This window comes from Rosa chinensis, chromosome 4, assembly GCF_002994745.2.
Source record: "Rosa chinensis cultivar Old Blush chromosome 4, RchiOBHm-V2, whole genome shotgun sequence".
Classification (NCBI taxonomy): Eukaryota; Viridiplantae; Streptophyta; class Magnoliopsida; order Rosales; family Rosaceae; genus Rosa; species Rosa chinensis.
The window spans coordinates 54,687,385-54,713,572 of NC_037091.1; the positions used below are offsets into that span (position 1 = coordinate 54,687,385).

The window sequence follows — 26,188 nt, forward strand, 5'->3', positions numbered from 1 at the left end:
CACACTTAGGTCCCTCTCCCAGGCTCCGTTTCACTCATTGACAAACAAACTAAGCGTCAGAGATTACGGCATCTCACCCAACCCCCAAGAGAAGAAGGAGAAGAACAACCATGCAGCTTTGCGATTAAACGATGTTGTCAAGAGAGAGAGGGGCAGAATAATTTAAAGGGTTAAAGCTGGGAGTGAAGCATCTCTTAAACTAATCATACACTTTAAACTTAATTATTAGTCTAATCAAGTGATTTAGGTGCAGTTACGTTACGTATTATATTAACTAGTTTCGTTCTTGCAAGCCATGTTAGGGTTACGAACTGCTGGCAGCCACCGAGGGCTTTACGACAGGGTTTGGTTGCGTGTGGCAGGCCGAGGACCATCGGATGTCACGGGTCGGATTCGGATCCAAGGAAGTAGGACTTGTGATGAAGGTCTAAATTAATTATTTTCACTAATTTAGTTGAGGCGAGATGTGTCCACATGGTCGATGGTGGGAGTTTGCCAAATCCTTTTGCATTTCTTAACTATTTTCTTCAACATAATAACTTAACACTGGTCGGAAAATACTTAAAAGATAATTTACAACTAAAAATGAAATTCATATGAAGAAGTATCATCTTACTTGGTTGTCCGGTACTCTTTAAGAGAAATTGTGGAAAAATTTTACTTTCGCCTATTTATAAATCTATTAATTGTTAAACATTTTGTGCCCATATATAAGTTTATTCCGGTTATCTACCATATATTTACAGTCATACAGTTAAAAAAAAAAAAAACATAGATGAGAATATTGACAATTTCATTGGTTAACGTTTATCGATCAAACTTAAGCACGAGCAATTGCCTTCATCAACCATCTCTAAATCCTCAATTATATTTGACATTCTCGACAAGATGGTAAATTTATCTTTTCGAACGTAACACTTAATTTTTATTCATACATGGTATACATGCGTGCATATATTGATATATATATATATATCAGTGTGCATTTGTACACAGTCATTTTACATGATGACTCGTACGTATCCCCATAACTTCTTCACCAGGAGTCTCGTACGTATCCCCATAACTTCTTCACAACTTCTTCACCAGGAGTCTCGTACGTATCCCCATAACTTCTTCACCAGGAGTAGGCAATTACTCCGCTGATTGGGAGACCATTCGCCCCTCAAGCTGAGAAATAATTATTGTTTTAGAACCACAGAAGGCCGGTGGTCGGAAAGTTTTACTTCTACACGTGTCACAGTCAAGCATGAACTGAGCATAGGAAGCACTTTCCAGCAAAATGTGAGTCCTCCATTAATGGAAGATTAATGTAGTTAAAATCAAAAGCCCTTTAGTGTTGGAAGTGCATGAAAGTATATATGGGTCCGCCTAGCAAAGGCTGGTCACAGTCTAACACAATCGTGGCCAGTAAATTCAATCATTATAGTTTCAGCAAGATATATATACTCTCACACAAAAGACCAACTCGATCATGCACCAAGTATTTCGATCGACTACCTGAGCATAGCCATATATGATCATATCGAATTGAACTTCCACCTTGATGTTGATATTGAGGAATAAGAGCTTAGCCGGTGCGCTTTCGATATGCCATTGAGGCATTGATAGGTCTGGTTGGTTACTTAATTAATTAGTTCTCTGTATCATTAGCAAAAGTGCAAAACAAAAGTTCTAGCTCAAACTATTTGTCTTATTATATCTCACAATCAAATAGCTGGTAATTAGCTAGTCTCGTCATTGACCACAAAGCTAGCCCATCATCTCATCTGCACTCTGCAGTGTAAAATTCTCCAAAACTGAAGGCAGATCTGTAAAGATTGCCAGTTGCATAGAGTAACTTTATAACGTGTCAGTTCTCGACCGGATTGTGTGACTATGTCTGTATTTTTAAACTTTAAACAGATCTCACTAGGACAAAAATAAACAATATTCACCAAAATTCTTATTCTTTAGGTTACCAATAAAGGCTCGTTTATCCAAAAAGAAATGGTGAAAGTAAATCATACTCATTTGAAAAACTGATTAAGATAATGTTTTTTTACAAAAGATAAAATTGATCCGCCGCTGCCTAAAGCTTTCCTAATGAAGTTATTGTTTTTAAGGAATGTGCACACCCTCTACACCAACAGTTTGGTTTATATATAGCACGTTGTTTATCCGATGATTCACATCGCAATAACCCGACCAGTTAATCATAGGCCATTAGTTGTCTAACAATTAAAGGAATTGGATTCCCAATCCTTTACTTTTGAGTTAAATTGAGACGTGGAGAATGGTTGTATAGGTAGCTAGAAAGAACAAACATATAGTAAAGATTATAATGCACAATAATTTAGCATTAATCACAATCTCTGCATAAAACTATTTCGATCAGCACTAGCCTTGTATTTTAGATTAAAACACATCTAGTAGTGAGGTACTAGATGTCTCTGGCCTAAAAGCACATGCATGTAATTACAGACATGTGGATCTTCTACTATATATATACAAGCTTTTTCAGGTAAGGATATCCTTATTTAAGTTTATGGAACTGATTTTTAATTTTTGGTCATTTTTCGATCACATATTCACATTTTAACCGTTCAGTTTTTAGGTCCTACTGTATAGATCACTTATGTAAAATTTTAGCCAAATTGATGATCGTTAAAACATCCAAAACTGTAATTTACACGAATGAACCGAATCTGTCAAACTGGAACCGTTCGTGTACATTGTTGTAAATTGCAGTTTTGAATACCTTAACGATCATCAATTTGGCTGAAATTTTGCAGAGATGATCTATACATTATGACCTAAAAACTGAACGGTTAAGATGTGATATGTGATCGAAAAATTGTCAAAAACTGGAAATCCGTACCTAAACTTAGATAAGGACGTCCTTAGCCACGAAGGACTGTGTGTGTGTCTATATATATATATATATAGCTGATGGATAGTTTAAATATTTTTGGTGAACAGTGCTACTGAAACATGTAAGTTATTGAATCTTGGAGCTCACTGATCGATCATGGCATGGTTCTTAATTATGATCCAATAATTTTCTGGAATCCTCAGAAACTGTCTTCAAAAGAAAAGACTATATAATTACTGTTAAACTGTTTACGTGTGTGCAGACAAAGCTTAGTTGGAACTGTAATCACAGTTAGATTGCCGGAACCCTAGTTTCAGATCGATTGACTCTCCCTGGAACTTAGATTCTCCCCTTTAATTATCATAATCTTAAGTTATGTGCTGGGACAGCTAAGATGTATTACATTAGATCATTAGTGTAGCATGCGTGGTTTATATTACACATTAACGGATTTTTGAACTTCTTTTGTGGAAACGTGCATGGTAAAGCATAATGTTATCTATCTTAAAACCTTTACGAAGCAGTATATCGAACAGTTTGCCTACAAAAAGTTATCTACAATGAACTGGCAGTTTCGATCAATTATTGTAGTTTCTGGCTTTTAGCAAAAGAGAAAATATCTAACACGAACTCATCTCCAACGCCATTGGATTCCTCTAGTGTTTGAAGCAGAGTCACTGGAAACGCTGATATCCCCGGCGAACCGCGTTCCGGAAACTACGTACCCAATCGCGGTGCATCCGCGACCCAGATCGCTAGGTTGAGCGATCCCTTATCGGTCCTCCATCTAACTTGATGTTTACCCGTTTGGTGTTCTTGAATATGATGTTTCCTCCATCTTCTGCGACTCAATGGCTCTGTGGAGCCCTCCCTTTGAAATAAATTGATCACTACAGTAGACAAGCCTCTATATTCCTCTAACTCTAGAATGCACGATTGAAATGGAGCGGCTAGGAAGGAAAAATTAATGCAGGGCAAAATCCAGCTTGATTATCCTCTTATTCTTTTTTTAGGTTTATCTCTTTTTTTTTTTTTTTAGAGAATGATTTATCCTCTTCCTTTTCGGAAGAGATTTTTATTCTTATTATTTCTGAAATAAAAAGATAATAACTATCCTTTTACCAAACAAGAAAGAGATAATGAATATTTTCTATTATTTATAATTTTACCTCTTTACCCATTCTAATTAATGAGGTTTTCATAGTATTTGTATAAGGGATAGTTACGTAAAAACGATTTGCTATTAAGATTAAGTTTAACTAATATATCCTAGCGTACTACGTACCATAAAGACTGACGTACCACGTACCCGTATCGCGTACCAGTACAGCAACGTTCCGCGTTTCAGGTAACATTGGTTTGAAGTTGATTGAGGATCGAATAAGTATGGAATGGAATAAGCATCTGCTTGATGGGTCTTGATGCGTCTTGAGTTCTCTGTATCAGCAAACAAAATAAAATTCGAGAATGAGAGCAACGTCTTTCAGGTAACGTCTTTCCATTTCTCACCCAAGTATATAGGTAGCTAGCTAGTCTTATCAAGTTATGATTGACCAGAGAGCCAATCATGATCTGCAGGGCACTTCTTCAACCACTGATGAACAAAATGGAATTGCCAGTTCACGTTACAACAAGTCGTTCAAAGAGTCGACGTACCCAACTTTCTATCCTGCGAATTTTAACGACTGAACTTCTTCAATCTTTTAAGTTTTCTTATAAAATCATTTATGTAATTAGTTCTCGATTATATTGAAATTTGTTTAACCATTCAATCATTTTCATTATAATTATTCCGGTTCAAGTTATTCTTTACAAGAATCAACATAACAAATGAAACAAAGAAATGAACAGAATACAAACATTTATATTGTCAGAAACTGAAGCCACCCAGAACATTACAAATGGAGTATGAACATTTCTAGTTCCAAGTTTTCAAGTGACTGTCTTGGGCCTTTTCATGTAAGTTGTCATCATTATGGTTCATACCCCATCATTAATCTCAGAGGCCCAGTTCGAGATCCTCCTTCTGTCCCGTACTGTTTAATTTGTGAGCTAGATAACAATAAAAATCGTTCTAATATTAGGCATGTCTATCTTTAATTCTGCAATGGTTAGTACCCAACTCAATAAGGCTTTTTCATGGACACTGGGTTCTTCTTTTTTCCTCTCTTCTAACTTTCTAAGCACCAACTTTCATTATGCTATTGTACTTGGAACTTTCGAGTGTTGATTTAAATGTTATTCACTATTAGAATTGCAAGTTTCTACGACTTTCATTGATAATCTTTGTTGGAGAAGAAATATCCCACATTTGAAAAGTGACAAATAAAATATAACTTATAAGTGGGTGGATCTCACCCAATTGTACCGAGACCTTTTGTGATTAAACCCAGCACGTAATGGGTGGTTAAGTTGGGACAGTATCGGTACAATGGTGGATCACAAGCTACGCTTGTCGCTGTTTAACATGATATCAGAGCGGATCCCTCTCCAATTACATCTCCAATTATCATGGGCCCGAATTTGGGTTCCTTATATTGTCATCGGAAAATTCCGATTGGATTGTTACCAAGTGTTCTATGTTTTCACGTGCAAACCTAGAGTTAGGTTGCACGTGAGGGGGCGTGTTGGAGAGGAAATATCCCATATACAATGATGGGCCACATGTTACGCTTGTCGCTATTTAACAATCTTGAGATGAGTAATTGCCTATTTACCTTCTAATGTACGTACAAAGAGACTAGTAACTTTGTGAAAGTCATGAGTCATGACTAATTAAACCAAACAATTGGAAGTGTTTTCAAGTGTTTCTCTTTCATTATGGTACATAATATCAAAGATGGAAATACTAATGAGGCAATAAGCGAGAAGTGCGTAGTTTAGACAACACCAATTTTAGTTTTCAACACTCGATGAGGCATAACATGTGTTAAAATGACATGCTTAACATGACATATTATATGTTGCATGACTGATGTTTAAAATTACAAGAGCATAGTTTAGTTTTTGATATTTGACTAGAGCTCAGAATATTGAAAATGACTTTAAATCCTAATCCTAAGTTATAAGGTTCGATGTGATTAATGATAAATTTTGTCATTCTTCACTTAAATTGACATTAAAAAGTTGATATAATAGTTGATGCTCAAGGTATTAATATTTTAATTTAACATATACTGGGTTATTATATGAAGAGTTTTGATGTAATTACAGTTTTGAGTAGTAAGACTCGTATGTTTTGTTTTAAATAAGGGTATATTTTCTTCATTTTCTTTCCAAAGATTCATAATTTGGAAAACTGATGATATTCATGGTCAGAGTAGGGATGGCAATGGGGCGGGTTGGGGATGGGGATCACAATACCATCCCCATCCCCGAGGTCATTTTCTACCTCCATCCCCGCCCTAATCCCCAATAAAAATATATTGGGGATTCCCCGTCCCCATCCCTATTGGGGACTAAACCTCCAAACCCGCCCCAAATCCCCAATAAGAATTTAATTAATAAAATAATTTTTTCTCATATTGCCTTTTTTAAAATCAAAATCTACAACAAATAAATTTAAAATATGATTAAATTCATAAATCATAATTCAGTGAGTACAAAAGTCAAAACACTGTTAAAGTAAAAGTGTAGCCATTAATGTATATATTTGTGATTTATATTATAAAAAATAAATTAAAATATATATATAAGTTAACCATATGTATATATTATTGGGGCGGGTTTGGGGATGGGGATCACAATACCATCCCCGCCCCATCCCCAATCTTAGATAGCGGGGATTTGGGAATCTCCATCCCCATTCCCCATTTGTCCCCGAATTCTCCCCTCATTAGGGGCGGGTATCCAATGGAGCTCCTCCCCACTGGGGATTTTTGCCATCCCTAGGTCAGAGTTTGCTGTGTTTAGTCATGACATCTATAATCATTGGTACCAATACCATAGCATGGATATAGTAGTTGAGAACTTACATGGTCATTTCCATCTATCTAATAGTTTTTTATTTTTTATTTTTTATTTTTTATTTTTTATTTTTTATTATAAGGAAATAATTTTTTTATTTGTTTATAAAGTTGAGAATGAGTTGTGTCCGGCTGTTTAATAACCAATTGAAGTCATAGGTTCCAATTTCATTGGCATCATGGACATGTGTGTTGGGGTAAACTGTCGAGAGGGTAGGGGTAGTATGGTTAAAAAGTAAAAGCAAAAAAGGAACAGAACGCTTGTTTCATCTATCTCTAAGTGTTTAGAAAATGTCTACATGTCTTTAAGTGCGTGTTGAATATACTCTTTTAAACTTTGACATTTATAGAAAATTATTACTGACATGACGTCTTTTACAATTCAAAGTTTATATTTTCTTATTTTCATTCAAGGACTTATTGAGTGCAAAAAAACATATTTTAATTTTTTGAAGGTTTTAATAACAAACCACTAAATAACTTTACAAGAGTGTTGTACATCTGTGACACTATCGGCGATAATCAGCACCTACTAGAGTCCACCTCCCATTGTCGGAATGGCTGGGCAAGTGTGACCCCTAGAAACACTGCAAGCCTACGTTCAAGGTCGAACCAGCCTCATGCCAAAATATGCTTTAACGCACTGCTCAAAGTTGTACTCTCGGGAAGGTTCGAAACAATCAAACTGAAGCATATCAGTCCCACATCGAAAACAAAATTAAGATCAGTTCTCACCTCACCAATAAAAGGTTCATTCCTCTCTCATCATTCATTTACTAATTTAATACTTACCTACCGCTACTCTGTAAACATAAATACATTGTCTGACTTTAGCATCGGAGGAGCAAAGACCGCCAATCGCGGTCTCCCTTCTTGACGTCGGTGTATTTCATTTGACAGGTGGCAGCACTTTACAACTCTATCAAGATATCGGAATATTTTGACCCTCGTCCACGTTATCAAAAGCTAACACTAAGTGGCAGTATTCTGAGCATTAACAAGTACGAACAATAATGTCAATTAAATATGAGCGTGAAATTTTGATTGATTTATAAGAAGAAGAAGAAGAAATGGCTTGCGATTGTACATTATTAACCAATACTATTGAAGTACGGAAGTCACAAATTCCAATTTCATTAACATCATGGATATGTGAGTTAGGGTGGACTGTCGAGTGGGTAGGGGTATTATGGTTAGAAAGTAAAAACAAAAAAGGAGCATAACGCTTGTTTCAGTAGTCTCTAAGCGTTTTGAGAATGTCTGCGAGCTTTTAAGCTCGTGTCGAATATACTCTTTAAACATTTGACATTTATAGAAGATTATTACTGACATGACGCCTTTTACAATTCAAAGTTCATATTTCATTATTTTCATTCAAGGACTTACTGACCACAACAGAACATATTTTAACTTTTTAAAGGTGTTAATAACAAACCACTATATATATCATTTTCAACCCTAAGTAAGTTGTACAAAAGTGAAAAATAACTTTACATGAGTATGAACAATAGTGTCGATCTAATATGAGCGTGAAATTTTGATTGATTTATAAGAAGAAGAAGAAATGGCTCGTGAGTGTGCTTGGGTCCAAGCATCTACACATGGAGGAAGTTTAAACATATGAAATCTACATGATATGTTTGTATCACCCATCATTATACAAAAGACCTTATAGGGAGAGACTCTAATGAGAACCTTTAAAATGAGGACTTCATGAGAAATTATCAATGGTTGTGAAACCCACTTTTCGATCATATTTCGTCAAATTAACTGTTTGATGTTTAGGTTTGCATGAGTAGATCTTTTGTGAAAATTTTCTTCCAAATTGTCAACTGTTAATGTACCAAACTAAACATGTTAAACATGAACCTTTCATGTTCATAAATGATAAATCAGGATTATAAATGTCTTAATGATTTTCAATTTCATTGAAAATTTTTCAAAAATGATATACTCATGAATATCTAAGCATCTAACGGTTGATTTATTAAAATGTGATCGAAAAGTGAGTGTAACAACTGTTGATTAGAAAGTCTTCATGAAATCCTCATTTAGTGATACTCATTAGAGCTCCACCCAATATACCACAAAATACTTGTTAATTTGCATCTAAATATCCATCCAAAATACCCTCCTTACTTTTTAAGTTGCAAACATGGTAAGACCTGATTGGACAATCGAATAAACCTAATGGTCCGACTGCCTCATTTAGAGGATGTGTGGATCCACACATGACATACCCAAACCCCCACTAAAAAATTACTATTAAATGCAAATCTAAACCCAACTCTAGAGTCAAAAGTTAACCATAGTTAGGGTGAAAAGAGATGTTAGGTTAGGGTTAAGATTATAAGAAAATACTTTGAAGACAAGGAAGGGGAGAGGCCCATGCCTTTGTGGTATTTTATAATTTGCACATTGGGGATACCTGTCTAGGTTGTGAGAGAAGTTTTTTTGAGAAAAGGGTCCAATTTGGGGGATTTTTTAGATTTGGGTTGGAAAAGAGGGGCAAAATAAAGAAAAAACTGGTGATGGAGGTCTGTCCATGGTGGCTTTCTGCGATTCAAATTCCTCAACCAACACAGCTCTTATTATAAGGTCAGTAAGCCCATCTCTGAATCTGGGTTTTACTTCAAATTTAGTCTTATTATTCAAATACTGATCACTGGTTGTTGGGATTCATTTTCTGAGTTCTAAGTATTAGAACAAGGTCTTTCATTGTAATTTCGTCTTCTGTTGCTGAATTGTAATTGAATAAAGCAGATCCATCAATTATGTTCCATTCCGCCGATTTGGGTTTTACTTTTACTTTGAGTAATTGTAATCTTCATATATGTTTTGAGCTTAATTACCTTGTTGCTTTGCTTTTTAGATTTGATTTGATTTGACTCAAATTCATTTTCTCAATTCCATCTGATATGTTTTTGTTTACCGTAACAATTACTAACCGAGTATTTTTAATCTAACAGAGGTTGGCTGAATTGGTAGACAGCAAAGTTGGAGTTGTAGCAAATTGTAAAGAGTAGAATCTAGGAATATGGAGTGCAATAGAGATGAGGCCACCAGGGCGAAAGAGATTGCGGAGAAGAAGTTTGCGGCAAGGGATGTAATGGGAGCCAAGAAATTTGCTTTGAAGGCTCAAAATTTGTTTCCGGGGCTGGAGGGTATGCCCCAAATGTTGGCAACACTTGATGTACATGTTGCTGCAGAGAACAGAGTAAATGGGGAAGTAGATTGGTATGGGGTACTTGGTCTCGAGCCAAGAGCAGATGACGAGGCGGTGAGGAAACAGTATAGGAAACTAGCTCTTATGCTTCACCCCGATAAGAACAAGTCTGTCGGGGCTGATGGAGCATTTAAGCTACTTTCTGAGGCATGGAGTTTGTTGTCTGATAAAGCTAAGAGGGGAGCGTATGACCAGAGGAGGAAGGCTTCGACTTCACAGGCCCCTCCTGGGGCCAATGGGTTCTACAATTTCACAAAAAGTTCAACCTCCAGTACAAAGCCTCCAAAGAGTACTTCAAGGGCAGCTCGCTCTTCAGCTCCTGGTTCAAATCTTAAACCGAAACCCAGTACCTTTTGGACCGTCTGTCACAAGTGCAGGATGCAGTATGAGTACATGAGAGTTTATCTTAATCATAACCTTCTGTGCCCGAATTGCCATGAAGCATTTTTTGCAGTCGAAATAACTCCTCCACCTACAGGTGCCTCCAAGTCATCCACCTCATGGAATCCATCACATCAGCGACAGAATTCGAATCATGAAAAAAGCACATATAATACAGGAAGAAGTAGAGATATAGGAGGACCTTCAGGATTCACTGAATCATATCACCAAAACAACTTCCAGTGGGGTCCATTCTCCAAAGCATCTGGTGCTTCTTCGGCTGCCCAAGCTGCAAGCGTGGTTCAACAGGCATACGAGAAAGCAAAGAGAGAGCGCGAGGAAGCTCAAGCAGCAACAAAAAGAGAGGAGGCCTTGCGGAGGAAGCATCAAGCCTCCTCCAAGAAGGTGAGTGGCACTTCATCTAATGCAGCAAAGAGAAGAAGAGGAATGGATGATGTTGGTGGTAGCATCAAGCCTCCAAGGGACGTTACGAATCAAATGGGTGGGGTAGCTGGAGCTGCAAACTTTTTTGGATCTAGACAGCCTAATTTTGAGTCAGGTAGGGTCAATGGAACCGCCAAGTCCAGTATCACAAGGGATTTCTCCGTGCTTGAAGTTCATAATTTACTGGCGGACAAGGCTAGGAAGGAAATTCGCAGGAAACTGAATGAACAGAAATCTGAAACTGCAGTCAAACAGGTGGTAAATGGGAATGAGACAGAGAAATCTTTGAAAAACGTTGACGCACAGCGTGATCAGAACAAGTCTGGTGAGTCAGTTGATAGAAAGAATGGAGCTAGTGAGAGGAAACATTCTGTCACTTCTAGTGACATAGCAGATGCAGAAACCTTGCAGTCAATGACAATAACTGTTCCAGATTCAGATTTTCATGATTTTGACAGGGACCGGACTGAAGAGTCTTTTGGAGAAAATCAGGTCTGGGCCGCATATGATGGCGATGATGGGATGCCTCGATATTATGCCATAATTCATAGTGTGATATCTTTAAACCCATTCAAAATGCGGATCAGTTGGCTTAACTCCAAAACAAATAGTGAATTGGGCCCTCTAAACTGGGTTGCTTCTGGTTTCACAAAAACATGTGGGGATTTCAGAGTTGGCAAGTATGAAATCAACAAATCACTCAATTCTTTTTCGCACAAAGTTCGGTGGACAAAAGGTGCACGAGGGATTATCTGTATATATCCCAAGAAGGGTGATGTTTGGGCTCTCTATAGGAATTGGTCCCCTGATTGGAATGAATTGACAGCCGACGAAGTAATACACAAGTATGATATGGTGGAAGTGGTTGAAGACTATAATGAAGAACTAGGTGTAACCGTAACTCCTCTGGTGAAAGTGGCTGGTTTCAAGTCAGTGTTCCACCGGCATTTGGATCCCAGAGAGGTTAGGAGGATTCCGAGAGAAGAGATGTTCCGATTCTCTCATCATGTTCCTTCATATTTGCATACCGGTCTAGAAGCATCAAATGCTCCAAAGGGTTGTCGGGAGCTAGATCCAGCAGCTACACCGTTAGAACTTCTTCAGGTAGTAACTGATGTGAAAGATGAAGAGATTATGGAGATAGATGAGAAACCTAAGGAAGTTGATGTGATAGATGTTGATGTTGAAAATACTGATGCAAAAGATGAAGAGATTATGGAGATAGATGAGAAACCTAAGGAAGTTGATGTGATAGATGTTGATGTTGGAAATACTAATGGCATAGAGGAGATAGCAGAGAATTCCAGAACTGTTGGGGAAGAAGAGAGAGGGAGTTCAGTCACTCCGATAATAGAAATTGAGGAGAGCCAGGAGACAAAGCAAGATGAAAGATTGGAGCATGCTTCGGAAGTTCAAGTTGGTTGAGTTTTGGTGTACATGATTCGATATGGACAGATTTTTTTTTTCACTTGGTTTAAGATTGGATTACAACTGATTCATTGTTTTTAGCATCATCCTTGTAATGTTGGGGCTATGCGAATATGACCTGAAGTTATGTGGGAAATTCCTCATAACAATCGTAACCCTACATTCAACTGATTCAAGAGGTGAACTTCCATCTTTCGTGGGAGGCGAACAAGGTGTCTTTTCTGCAGGTCAACCTAATTGAGGCCACATTCAAGGATTTCGGAGGTGCAAGCTACATATTTTACAAACCCTCTTCCACCAGACATTACTGAAGAACAACTCCTTATGGGCTGTCCAAGAGTTTATGCTCCATTTATGTAGTGCTTAGCCAATAGTTTTCTTGCTTCTTTTGTATCTGGATGCTGTGAATTTGCATAATCTTACATACATGAATGTAAAACAGTACTGTTGTTAGTTCTGATCAATGATCAAATAGTAACGTTACCGATAACCATTTGATTCTAGTTCGTCTATAGCCTGTAATAGTTTCTGATCTCTTGGGAAGATCTTTTCCTTCCCAAAACCGTACTATTTTTCATCGTGTCTTGACCTCTTTGTTGGCTTACGTGATATTGAAGTTGAAAGCTAGAAACCATTACAGCATAAGGCTTTTCTGTTTTCCACATGACATTCAGGCAGTTGAACGGTTCAAGAAAATGGACGTTTATTCTAGACCGTGACGCAAAAGAAGGAGAAAGAAGAAAACGAAAGCTTAAGAGCACTGATTTCAAAACAAAATGCATTAAAATGGAGGTGATGTTAAGAGGTTGATAAATGGAGAGACACCGAGAGGCTACCATTCAACTGATTAAACGAGTTTAGCGTCACTTCCCCTTGTTCTTTGTATTATTTTTTTCGGCCAGTTTTGTCTCCATTTATTTTGTGTGACGCCAACTTTGATATGTTTTCGATGTGCTAATTTGGTTCTCGGTGATTACTAAGGTCATCTTTTATTTTTACTTTCAGTAGTTATTTTGTGTCGGTAATTATTAAGGTCATCTTCTAAATTTTGTTAGAAGGTTTTGATTGTCAATAATTATTAAGGTCATCTTCTAATTTCATCTTCAGTAGTTATTTTGTGTCGGTAATTATTAAGGTCATCTACTAAATTTTGTTAGAAGGTAAATAACAAAGTTCAAGAAGCTCGAAATTGACTAAAACCTCACACACATGAACGGATTTGGGAGGGTAACACGGTCTAAAAGGAAAATTATTCTTATGAGGGGATTATGTTTGATAAAAGACATAAATTTACTCGCTCATGAACTCTATGTGCATGTGAATTCTACATGCACGAGCACGTGGACTGATTTGGAAGGGTAAAACATGATCTAAGAAGAAAATTATTCTTATGATATATTAGCGGTTACATTTCATAAAAGATATGTATATTCCTGCTCGTGAACTCTACGTGCATGTGAATTCTACATGCATGAGCACATGGATGGATTTGGGAGGGTAAAATACACGATCTATTAGGAAAATTATTCTTATGACTGATTAGCTGTTATGTTTATTAAAGATATGAATATTCTTGTTTGTGACCTCTATGTGCACGTGAATTTTACATTCACGAGCATGTGGACGGATTTGGGAGGATAAAACACACGATCTAAAAGGAAAATTATTCTTATGACAGATTAGCAGTTATATTTAATAAAAGATATGCGTATTCCTGTTCGTGAACTCTATGTGCACGAGCTTGTACACGGATTTGGGAGGGTAAAACACACGATCTAAAAGGAAAATTATTCTTATGACAAATTAGTGGTTACATTTAATAAAAGATATGGATATTCATGTTTGTGAACTCTATGTCTACATGAATTCTACATGCACGAGCATATGAACAGATTTTTGTGTCAGTGATTATTAAGATCATCTTCTAATTTTTGTTAAAATGTAAGAAACAAAGTTCAAGAAGTTCGAAATTGGCTTTTTCTCACACATATGGACGGATTTGGGAGGGTAACACGGTCTAAAATGGGAAATTATTCTTATGAGTGACTATGTTTGATGAAAGACATAAATATACTTGCTCATGAACTCTACGTGCATGTGAATTCTACATGTGTAGAACATTTTTCTTATGACAGATGTCGTTACGTTTAATAAAAGATATGGATATTCCTGTTCGTGAACTCTATGTGCACGTGAATTCTACATGCATGAGCACGTGGACGGATTTGGAAGGGTAAAACACATTATCTAAAATGAAAATTATTCTTATGACATATTAGTGGTTGCATTTAATAAAAGATATGGATATTCATGTTTGTGAACTCTACGTGCACGTGAATTCTACATGCACGAGCACGTGGATGGATTTGGGAGGGTAAAACACACGATTTAAAAGAAAAATTTCTTATGAGAGACTAGCGGTTGCGTTTAAGAAAGGATGTGGAGATTCCTGTTCGTGAACTCTATGTGCATGAGCACGTAGACAGATTTGAGAGAGTAAAACACACGATTTAAAAATAAAATAAAAATCTGATGACAAATTAGCGGTTACATTTAAGACATATATATCTGCTCGTGAACTATACGTACGCGTATGAGAACTCTACATGAACGATTAGAGTTTAATCAATGAAATAGGTCAATGAAATAAATGCAGTGATCAAATCGAGTAAAATCGAACACATATTGAATTTTGCATGCACGAGAACTCTACGTGCTGAAATATATATAAACATATATCTCTTTACACCCGAGAAATCTATATGAACGATTAGGGCTTAATCAATGAAATAAATGCAGTGATCAAATCGGGTAAAATCGAACACATATTGAATTTTGCATGCACGAGAACTCTTCGTGCTGAAAAATATAGACATTTGTCTCTTTACACTTGAGAACTCTACATGAACGATTATGGTTTAATCAATGAAATAGATCAATGAAATAAATGCAGTGATCAAATTAGGTAAATGTTCATTTCATGCACGAAAACTCTACATGCCATACGTCTCTTTACACCCGAATCCTAATCCAAAGTGCACATCAATTCTAAAAGGATCTGAAATCTACATGCATGATCAAACGATAAATTAATGAAAAGATCAACATTGACTGAAGCAAATAATCGACATATTTATAGACACATACAAATCCCGGCATGTGAATCTTAAGTGCACGACGACTTGTGCCCCAAAATTACGAAAATATTTATGAGTTAAATTGGCTAAATTTCAAGATTGGGAAAAGAGATGTGTAATTGTTGGTTTTATGAGCACACCAACCCCCTCAGCCCTTTAATTAGAGTAACAATTACGATTAAAGTGGGTTTTACTCCGGAGGGTAAACCAACTCCAACTACCCCAGTAGTAAATTTCACCAGCCTCCCACAGTCTCCCCTATATAAATGTTGGGTAATTAGGGTTAAGTCTCAAAGATTCTTTGACTCTGGGAAAAAAGAAGACCAACCCATGTCATTGTGCTATTGGGTTCTGCTTCCTGTCTAAGGCTGTGACCAGTTCTTTTTCAGTTTTTGGGGGTTACAAATAGGGAGGCCATAGAAACACTGGTGAAGAAGAAGGTCTTTCTGTTCATGGTGGCTCTCTTACCGATTCAATTCAAATTTCTCAGTCCACAGAGTTTGTAGAACAAGGTGAGTAAAACCCATATCCCATTAAGTGTTGGTATCAGTAAAATATGGTTCCTTAGATGATTGTTCATTTCTCTGAGTTGGGTTATGCTTATGCACATTGATGTTGCTTCTCTGTGATTTTGTTTATGCGTTTTTATGCGTTGAAAGAATAGACTCAGAAATTTCAAAGAAATGTTCTTGAACAATGTTTTGCTTATACTGTGGTTGCATGGTTTGAATTCTCTGTGTGTCTGTGATTTTATTTCTCTGTTATTGCATCTGAGTATCTCTGTGAAAGAAGAGTCATGAATCATCAAGAATGGGCTTGAGGGAGTGCTGTAGTTGTGGTTGGATGGTGGCAATAAGAGTATATTGCAATAGCTTTGCTTGTTTTCTAATGAGGTTGGGCTCATTACTTGAATTGGAATTTAGTACATTGTTGTTATGCATTTCTTGCTGTATCATTATGTTTGCATGCGACTTCCATGGCGATTTTCTCATACTGTTGTTGGTTCTAATAGAATTTGTACTACTGGGCAATTTCGGTTGAAGAATTAGTGGCAGCATTGTTGTAGAGTAGAGAAGAAGAAGAAGAAGGTATAGGAACATGGAGTGTAATAAAGATGAGGGCATCAGGGCAAAAGAGATTGCAGAGAGGAAGTTCGGTGAAAAGGATCTAATGGGGGCAAAGAAATTTGCATTGAAGGCTCAATCCTTGTATCCAGGGATTGATGGTATTCAGCAACTTCTGGCGACACTTGATGTATATATGCGTGCAGAGAACAAGATAGGTGGGGAAGCTGATTGGTATGGCATAATTGGTGTGGATCCAGAAGCAGATGATGAGACAGTGAAGAAACAGTATAGGAAACTAGCTCTTAGTCTTCACCCTGATAAGAATAAGTTTGTAGGGGCAGATGGAGCATTCAACCTACTTAAGGAGGCATGGGATTTGTTGTCTGATAAAACTAAGAGAGCAGCATATGACAGGAGGAGGAATGTTTTTGTGCACCAAAAGGTAGTACACCAGAAAGTTTCAACTGCACAAGGTTCACAGGGGTCCAATGGTTCTGCACACCAGAAAGTTTCAACTGCAGGTCAGGGTTCGCATGGGGCCACTGGTACAACAACAAAAGGTAGAGCATCCAATGCAAAGGCTCAGACGGCTACCAAACGGGCAGCTCCCTCTTCCACTCCTGCTTCTGTCGAACCAATACCCAAAAGCTTTTGGAGCGAGTGTCCAAAATGCAGGATGCGATTCGAGTATTCAGGAAAGTATCTCAGGTGTAATATTTTTTGCCCGAATTGTAATAAACTATTTCAGGCAGTAGAGATAGTTCCACCAGCCATATGTGGTTCAAAGTCAACCACCCCATTTTATACAGGAAGGAGTACTCCAGCCTCTGAAAATGTTGGAGAGACAGGTTTTATCAGTCATGTGTCACTTACGGAAAAGAGTGTTACCTGGGTTCCATTTTCAAGAGCTGCTGGTGCTTCTCAAGCTGCCAACGCTGCAAGGGTAGACCTGCAGGGATCTGCCAGAGCTGCTCGCCCTTCTAAACCTGCCAAAGCCTCAAATGAGGAAAAGCGAGCATCTAAGAAAGGGAGGAAATGCAATATAGATGAGGAGACTCTAGCAAGAGCTAGAGAGAGTTTCACTCGGGATCTGAATGATGATGAAAGAAAGAAGAGGTTCGATGCCAGAAGAAAGAAGGACTTTGATGCCAGCGGAAGGAGGGATAATGATATCCTGTAGCTGTAGCATGAATGTGGCTGGGGAGCTGCAATAGCATTTCGGCTCTGAATCTAAACAAGCTAATTTTGAGTCGGGTGAAAGTGGCTGTTTCAATACTAGGTTTCGCCAACTGTTCCTATGGTCATGAGGAGATTCCAAGAAACAAGATGTTTCGGTTTCTCATCTTGTACCTTACTAATTAGGCTTGGAACTTCTCCAGGTAATAGATAATCTGTTAGACCATGTGATTATGATATATGGGAGAGTTAAGACTGTAAATATAGTGAATCATGTTGAGTTTACTATTACTTAGAGATGGTAGAAACTTTGAGCCACTTAGAGAATAGGAATTGTGGAAGATATTGGGAAAACAAATCAAGATGATAGAGTGGAGCATGCTTCAGCTGTGACAAAGCTGGCTGGTTTTTCAGTCAGTGTGTTGTTGCATGTCGATGAAATTCTTGACTTGGTTTAAGATTCAATGAAAAGTGATTCAATGTCTTTAGACTTTGTTGTGCAATACATTTTAGCATCAATATTATGAAATTACAGGTTCTTATTATTTGAGTGGAATATGACAATCATGTTAGTTCTAAACTTATTATTAGTTCAGATAGTGGCAGATATTGTGGATTCAATGATTCAGTATCAGTTCTGAAATGATTTGGTTTTGTGCTGGTGAATTGGTGATGGGAGAATTTCTGGGCAACAATGATCCTGGACAAGGACATAAAGTCCATTCTACCCAACTACAGAAGTATCACCGTCTTTTTTTTTGGCCAAATGAAAGGGAGATTCTATTAAATATGAAAGAGTTACAAACAGGCATTCCGTCCATTGTTGTATCAACTTGCCAAAACACAGGACAAAATAAAAGCAAGAGTTAGTAACCCATCAAGTTTGCCTTCCATTTAGGTTTATAATAATAGAGGGCCTTGTTCTGTTTTGTACCTTTGAACTTTGAAGGGATTTAACTGGCTTTAATTTATGAGGTCAGTAACACTGTCACCCACTAAGTTTCCCACTAATTAACATTTTAATAACATAAGAGAAGCCTTTGTTTTGTTTTCTTACCTTAGGGACATGGACTTAGCATCATATTTGTTCTTTCTTTACGACCTTCATATTTATTGTCCATTTCTTTTTATTATATACTCGGAGAATCTAAAAAAATATTTATTATAACTCGTCATCAAATCCTGAAAGCATAAGGAAAACTAATTTAAAAATTTGTAATGTGATTTGAGAATTATTTCACTCGTATTATATTATTATAGATAACACAAAAAATTTCAGTACACGACTTTGGTTGATAATTAGGTAAGAAATAAGTACAAAAGTAAACATATCATCAAAATCTAGAATTCATTCATAAGAGCATCTTTAGCAATACTAGCCATTTTTGAATCAAATTTTAGCTAAAGTAGCTAAAAAGTTATTTTAGCTAGCCATTTTAGAATTACGTCTGTAACAATGCTCTCTATTTTAGCTAGTTTTGAATTTAAATTATTTTTTAAATGAAGATTAAATAGTTTAGATGTATTTATAGATTACATAAAATAACTTAAAAGGAATGTTTTAAATTATAGAGAGCCTCATCCCGCTCTCTATATTTAGGAGCGAGATAGCTAAAAGTTATAATAGAGAGCCACTTAGGAGTCTGGTGCAGCTGCTAAAATTGATTAAAAGCTAAACATGCTCTCTAAAATAGCTAAGGAGCCAAAATAGAGAGTCTGCTAAAGATGCTCTAAATAACCACATAGAAGAAAAGTATATAAGTAATTCATTTATATGGAATACTTTCTAGAGACCAAAACTACGCCAGAGATTACAATTCATTTTTTTTTTTTTTACCATATAATCAAATTTGTTTTAATTGATGATGTGAATTCCCTACAAGTCATAATGTGAATTGTTTTTTTTCTAATATACACTCAAATGGAAGTAAATTGTTATTAGAAATAATAATTTTTTTTTTTTGAATAGATTATAAATAATGAAATAATGATATTAAGATTGTCTTAGTCATAATTAGGTATTTTCTTAATAACCTGTTTGAAAAATAATCCGACCAAAAGAAGAACAGTAATAAAATCTCTTGCCACATGGACAGCCTCCGCGGGACCCACTTTCTCTACGCGGTACCGTCCCCGATCTCCAGGTCAACCCATTTAAAACTCCCCGGGAGATTGTCCAACGAGGGTACCAACACCCAGTCCCAATCTAACGCGTGTCCCGAGCGACGTGGTTTGACCAATCATTCAAGTCCGTGATGCCGAGGGTGGGTGAGGCTATCATTCACTTAAAAAAACCCGCTCCATAAAACCCCGAAATCACAATCGGAGCTCCTTCAAAGAGTTTGCGATAGCGAAAAATAAGGGCGAGAAAGTTCAGACTCGCCTGAAAGAAGAAGAAGAACAAGGAAGGGCTTGATCACCTGCGACGCACTCTTTCTCCTCAACCGCAACAGCAACAACAACAATGGTAAAATATTTTTCAGATCCGATCAATTTTTCGGTTTTGTGGAATTCAGATCTGGTCATTTTAGAGGTTGATTGAATGAATGTGCGCAGACGACTTCGAGGCGACTGGCTGATAGGAAGGTGGAGCGGTTCGAGAAGAACATCACCAAGAGAGGCGCCGTTCCCGAGACGACCGCCAAGAAGGGCAAGGATTATCCCGTCGGCCCTATTCTCCTCGGCTTCTTCATCTTCGTTGTTGTTGGCTCATGTAAGTTTTTTTATCTTCAATTTGAAGAATTACTAATACTGATTTTTATATATAGCTGAAATTGCTTGCATTTTGATGAATCCTCATTCTCGAGATTAATCTACAAGAGTCTAGATCTTATCATTGTGTGTGCGTGCGATGGAATTTTGTGAAACTCGAAAGGGGAATAATAATCTGATACCGAGCTGTAATGTAAAGTATGCATTTGGACTTGTGTTGTTGTTGTTGTTTGCCCATTGCCGTTCAATTTGCTAAATTACAATGCTCGTTCAGTTTTGACAAAATTATAATCCTGATAGCCGCGATTGGGTTGATTCTAATGATCCTTAATTTAGATGGGATTTTGTTGCCAAGTATCTTGCTTTGCCATTGTTGCACGTAAATGCTTGTGTTTTTTTTGTCCATCTACATCTTATGTATGATGCATCCACCGGGCATTTGCGAAACTTGAAAGGGGAAACAATACTCTGATGAAACTGAAACCTAAAGCATGCTTTTGGAAACTTGTGCCCGTTGCTCTTTGACCTCAAGATTGCAGGATTTCATACTTCTGGTTCTAGTTGCAGACATTCCACTTTTGTGGTTTTTGTTCTGTGTCTTACTTTTCGTTGTACGTTTTTTTCCAGCTCTGTTTCAGATCATCAGGACAGCTACCACTGGAGGCATGGCCTAAATTGAGCCTGCTGCTTGTGCTGAGTTTCTAAGTTATGAAAGAGATGGTGTTAGATCGAATCATTGTCGTGTCGTGTCATTTTACTTTTTCTTTTTGTTAGCCAGTAGAAAAAACAACTGATATACAAGAATGTGATCTAGTACTACAAGCTGTGGTTTCTATCTTGTTAAGGTCTGTGTAGACCTTGTGAAAACGAAGAAGTTTAAATAATAAACTACCCCTTTCCTATCTAATTCATTTATCTATTAAATTTAATTTGATTTTTCAACAATATTATGCTCTCTTTACCTATTAATTTCAATGCATGCTTCAGATTCTTTTTGTTTCTCGTTTGATTAGTCCCTTACTTTTGGGATCATGATTGCGAATTGAGAAGTGCATGCCAACCCCTCAACTCTCTAAAGATAAATTGATACAAGAGAGATGGGCATTGTGAACCATTGGCCTTGCGAAGCCCTTAGATCAAGCTCCGCCCAAGGCTAGTAGCTCCCCATTCGGTATTAATTACAAGTCATATTTGCAGATAGGGTTGTAATGAGATTTGGAGTGACTAGATGGGGGAGCATAAATGCAAACTGGTGACCTCTATCAGAAGCAACGTAACAGTAACCATTAGTCCATTTCAAACTTATGCGCCACATCTTAGGAAGGCTACATCGATCATCGATCGATTCTTATAAAGGAGGGGTACGTGCTAAGTGCTAACTACTGCAGTAGAGATGAGATATGGATTTCTTGAGCTCCGTACTCTTATATCTTGGCTTAGCCTGGATCTGCAGCCAAGCCTTGCACTATTTACTTGCAAGAAGCAGAGCCATACCCACCCGGACCAAAGCCATTTCCATTTGTTGGAAATCTTTTTGAGCTCGGAGGAAAACGCCATCTTTCTTTGACCAAGCTTTCCCGACGCCATGGCCCTATAATCAGTTTGCATCTAGGCCAAGTAACCACAGTTGTAGTTTCCTCATCCATTCTAGCCAAAGACCATCCTCTGAACCCATGACCAAATATTGTGCAACCGAACCGTCCCAGATGGTGTCCACGCCTGCAATCACGGCGAGTACAGCTTGCCCTGGCTACCAGTAATCCAGTATCACCAAGATGGAGAAGATTTCTCCATTATATGCAATTCCCATTTGTTTGCAGCAAAAGTTTTAGATGCCAACAAAGCTAGCCGGTGTGTAAAAGTGCAACAGCTCATTGATGATGTTGATGAAAGCATGAGGGCTGGTGAGGCAATGGACATTGGAAGAGCTGCTTTCACAAGCGTGCTCAATCTCTTGTCTAGGACTATCTTCTCCATCGATTTAATTAGCTGACCCGAGTAGTGAGGCTTCTAGAAAGTTCAAGGACAATGTTTGGGGTATATGGAGGATGTAGAGAAACCAAACTTGGCAGACTTTTCTCCTGTGCTCAGGAAGCTTGACCCTCAAGGCATCAGGCGGCACCTGGCCAATTATTTCCAGAAAACGGTGGTCTACTTCGACCACCTGATCAATCAAAGGTTGGACTCAAGAAGAAGAGGGCATGAGTAGTATATCATGACAGCAAATGACATGTTGGATTAAACATGCATCAGTGAAGATCCAGAGAGAAATGAGGATTTGGACAAGACACAAGTCCAAATATTTGATTGTGGTTACTCTTCTCGATCTTTTGTTCGTGATTACTTAATTTCTTCAATATTTCTAAGTTCATACAGTGAATAAAAGTTGATAAAAGTACAATTTGGTCAGTGTACTCTTGCTTCGGCTTGATTAATTGTGATGATGACGGTGGTCATTTTTTGGTTTTTGTTCATTAATAATCAAGTAGGATCTATTTGTTGCTGGCACAGATACAACTTCAGCCACTATGGAGTGGGCAATGGCTGAGCAACCCAGAAGTAATGTTGAAAGCTCAAGCTGAGATTGAGGAAATGTTTGGATCGGAAAAGGGAAAACAGTTGAGGAATCTGACATTGCACGGCTCCCTTACTTGCAAGCAATAATCAAAGAAACGTTTCGGTTGCACCCAGTAGCACCATTGCTTATTCCATGAAAAGATGAATCAGAAGTAGAAATTGGAGGTTACATTATCCCGAAGGTGCACAAGTTCTTGTCAATGTTTGGGCCATAGGAAGAGACCCTGGCACTTGGGATAGCCCCGGCTATTTTAAGCTAGAGAGGTTCTTGGGGTTGGAGAATGAAATTGATGTTATGGGAAGAAACTTTGAGCTTATTCCATTTGGTGGTGGGAGGAGAAGATGTCCGGGGTTGCCTTTGGCATTGATATTAGGGTTGCTCATTAACTGCTTTGAATGGAAGCTCGAAGATGGTGTTGTACCAAAGACTATGAACATGGAGGAGAAGTTTGGCATCAACTTAAGAATGGCTCAGCCTCCTAGAGCTGTGCCCATGCCAACAAGTCATAATCCCTTTATACAATTCATATTAATTTAAATGGAGTTAATATTGTTGTAAGCGCAGTGCAGATCGAGCAACTCTTCTTAAAGCCTTTCATTGTCTGATCACCTGGCAACTTCTAATTCACTCTGATAATCAACTGCAAATTCCGGACAATGCCATATATTCCAGTTTATGGTAGCTAGAAAGTCTGTCTGTTAATGCACCATTAAACTCGACGGAATAGGAATGAGAATAAATAAGTGTTTAACCTGATGCGTAAGAGTAACAATCTATCTGCAGCCAGAAGAGAAGTTCCAATATCTCATTCTCTAAAGATGAAATGATACAAGAGATGGCATTGTAGGTGATTTTGAAACACTGGCCTTGCAAGGCTCTTCAATTTTCTTAAGCTCCACCTAAATAAGACTTGTGACTTTTAATTCGTGAATCATGATCATCTAAGGGATATAAACTGTAATGGACAAGTAAATTAGACGGCGTAGATTAAATGCAGAGTTATAAACCTATAATTTCAATATTTGAATTTAACACATGTAGTTAAGATTATCTTATTTCTCACCGTTCTTAAAAACTATCCCTTAAGTGAACACTGTTGTCATGACGGTGCCCACATATTATTATCGGCATATTCCACCATTGATCTTGGGAAATCAAAATTGGAATGCCTAAAGTGGGGACAAAAGTCCATAAATAAACAAAAAACTGGTGACTGGTGACTGGTGACTGGTGACCTCTACCACAAGCAACCTAACAGTAACCATCAGTCCCTTTCAAAATTATGTGCCACATAGTTGAAACGCTACATTGATCCATTTATACAAAGGATGGGTACTTACTAATTAGTGCAGTTAGAGATAAGAAATGGAGTTCTTGAGCTTCATGCTCTTTTGTCTTGGCTTTGCCTGGATCTGCAGCCGAGCCTTGCTTTCACTTGCAAGAAAAAGCAAAGCCATACCCAGAAGGCTTCTTCCACCAGGACCAAAGCCATTTCCACTTATCGGAAATCTCCTTGAGCTCGAAGACAAACCCCACCACTCCCTCACTAAGCTTTCCAAACGCTACGGCCCCATAATCAGTTTACAACTTGGCCAAGTAACCACAGTTGTAGTTTCCTCACCAACTCTAGCCAAAGATATCCTCCAAACCCATGACCAAATCCTCTGCAACCGAAACCTCCCAGATGGTGTCCACGCCTGCAATCACTCCGAGTACAGCTTGCCCTGGCTACCTGTGTCACCAAAATGGAGAAACCTTCGTAGAATATGCAACTCCTATTTGTTTGCCACCAAAGTTTTGGATGCCAACAAAGACAGCCGGCGCGTGAAGGTGCAGCAGCTCATTGAGGATGTTGATGAAAGCATGAGGGCGGGTAATGCAGTCGACATCGGAAGGGCTGCTTTCGCAACTACGCTGAATCTGTTGTCCCGGACTATCTTCTCGGTTGATCTAGCTGACCCGAGTAGCGAGACGGCTAGGAAGTTCAAGGACAATATTAGGGGTATGATGGAAGATGCGGGGAAACCAAACTTGGTGGACTTTTTTCCTTTGCTTAGGAAGATTGACCCCCAAGGAATAAGGCGGCGCTTGACCAAATATATCCTGCAAACTGTGGTCTACTTCAAAGGCATGATCGATCAAAGGTTGGAATCAAGAAAAGGGAAACAATATGTCACAAGTAATGATATGTTGGATATCCTTATAAACATCAGTGAAGAGGGAAATGAGGATATGGACGATACACAAATTGAACATTTCATTCTGGTTAGTCTTTCTAGTTATGTCCTAGTCTTCTCTGCTGTTCTTGATTACTTCCATGTTTGAATAATGCTAGAGCTCGTTTGACAATGATGACTGTTGTCGTCTTTTGTTTCTGTTCATCATTAAAAAATATTTGAGTGTTGAAATTATGGATCCAATATAGGATCTATTTATTGTAGGTACGGATACAACTTCAGCCACTATGGAGTGGGCAATGGCTGAACTACTACGCAACCCAGAAGCCATGTCGAAGGCTCAAGCTGAGCTTGAGGAGGTGATTGGAAAAGGGAAACAAGTTGAGGAATCTGACATTGCTCAGCTCCCTTACTTACAAGCAGTAATCAAAGAAACGGTTCGGTTGCACCCAGTAGCTCCATTGCTTCTTCCACGAAAAGCTGAATCAGATGTAGAAATCGGAGGGTATATTATCCCAAAGGGGGCACAAGTTCTAGTCAATGTTTGGGCCATAGGAAGAGACCCCGACACTTGGGATAACCCCGACTGTTTTACGCCGGAGAGGTTCTTGGGGTTGGAGAATGAGATTGATGTTATGGGAAGAAACTTTGAGCTTATTCCATTTGGTGGTGGGAGAAGAATATGTCCGGGGTTGCCTTTAGCAATGAGAATGTTGCAGTTGATGTTGGGGTCTCTTATTAACTGCTTTGATTGGAAGCTTAAAGATGGAGTTGTCCCTGAGACTATGAACATGGAGGAGAAGTTTGGCATCACCTTACAGATGGCTCAGCCTCTTAGAGCTGTGCCCAACAAGTTATAATTGATTTTGTTAAGTTCAATCACTTCAATGGAATTAATGTTGTTTGCAGCGGATACTCTTCTGGTTGGTAACTTCTAGTTCAATAGGATAAACGAAAAGTCAAATATTTTATGGCATCAAACTTCGGAAAATGCCCATATTGCAGTTCCCGGTAAAAAGTCTGTACGTTAATGCAACATATAC

General features: G+C 38.0%; 4 protein-coding genes and 1 pseudogene across 4 annotated transcripts; all 5 read left to right on the forward strand.

Moving 5' to 3' along the window:
* Positions 1-9,203: 9,203 nt before the first annotated feature.
* On the forward strand, positions 9,204-12,801 carry LOC112197007. Its single transcript, XM_024337526.2, has 2 exons — positions 9,204-9,417; positions 9,789-12,801. Exon 2 carries the CDS (start codon positions 9,857-9,859, stop codon positions 12,293-12,295), a length of 2,439 nt encoding a protein of 812 aa, XP_024193294.1. The 5' UTR covers positions 9,204-9,417; positions 9,789-9,856; the 3' UTR covers positions 12,296-12,801.
* Positions 12,802-15,748: 2,947 nt separating this feature from the next.
* LOC112198139 lies at positions 15,749-18,215 on the forward strand. Its single transcript, XM_024339202.2, has 2 exons — positions 15,749-15,947; positions 16,448-18,215. The coding sequence occupies exon 2, from the start codon at positions 16,534-16,536 to the stop codon at positions 17,680-17,682; it is 1,149 nt and encodes a 382-aa protein (XP_024194970.1). The 5' UTR covers positions 15,749-15,947; positions 16,448-16,533; the 3' UTR covers positions 17,683-18,215.
* Positions 18,216-19,984: 1,769 nt separating this feature from the next.
* On the forward strand, positions 19,985-21,297 carry LOC112195926 (stress-associated endoplasmic reticulum protein 2). Its single transcript, XM_024336157.2, has 3 exons — positions 19,985-20,145; positions 20,235-20,391; positions 21,018-21,297. The coding sequence occupies exons 1-3, from the start codon at positions 20,143-20,145 to the stop codon at positions 21,062-21,064; spliced, it is 207 nt and encodes a 68-aa protein (XP_024191925.1). The 5' UTR covers positions 19,985-20,142; the 3' UTR covers positions 21,065-21,297.
* A 321-nt stretch (positions 21,298-21,618) lies between these two features.
* Positions 21,619-23,711, forward strand: LOC112199571 (annotated as a pseudogene).
* Positions 23,712-24,289: 578 nt separating this feature from the next.
* LOC112197005 (geraniol 8-hydroxylase) lies at positions 24,290-26,174 on the forward strand. Its single transcript, XM_024337524.2, has 2 exons — positions 24,290-25,233; positions 25,394-26,174. Exons 1-2 carry the CDS (start codon positions 24,334-24,336, stop codon positions 26,003-26,005), a joined length of 1,512 nt encoding a protein of 503 aa, XP_024193292.1. The 5' UTR covers positions 24,290-24,333; the 3' UTR covers positions 26,006-26,174.
* Positions 26,175-26,188: the final 14 nt, after the last annotated feature.

Bases quoted from the DNA above. Each gene is read 5' to 3' on its own strand.
- LOC112197007 (XM_024337526.2), top strand. From the start codon at position 9,857: ATGGAGTGCAATAGAGATGAGGCCACCAGGGCGAAAGAGATTGCGGAG.
- LOC112198139 (XM_024339202.2), top strand. From the start codon at position 16,534: ATGGAGTGTAATAAAGATGAGGGCATCAGGGCAAAAGAGATTGCAGAG.
- LOC112195926 (XM_024336157.2), top strand. The intron at 20,392-21,017 runs GTAAGTTTTTTT...GTTTTTTTCCAG, and splicing joins CTTCGTTGTTGTTGGCTCAT to CTCTGTTTCAGATCATCAGG.
- LOC112197005 (XM_024337524.2), top strand. From the start codon at position 24,334: ATGGAGTTCTTGAGCTTCATGCTCTTTTGTCTTGGCTTTGCCTGGATC. The intron at 25,234-25,393 runs GTTAGTCTTTCT...GATCCAATATAG, and splicing joins AAATTGAACATTTCATTCTG to GATCTATTTATTGTAGGTAC.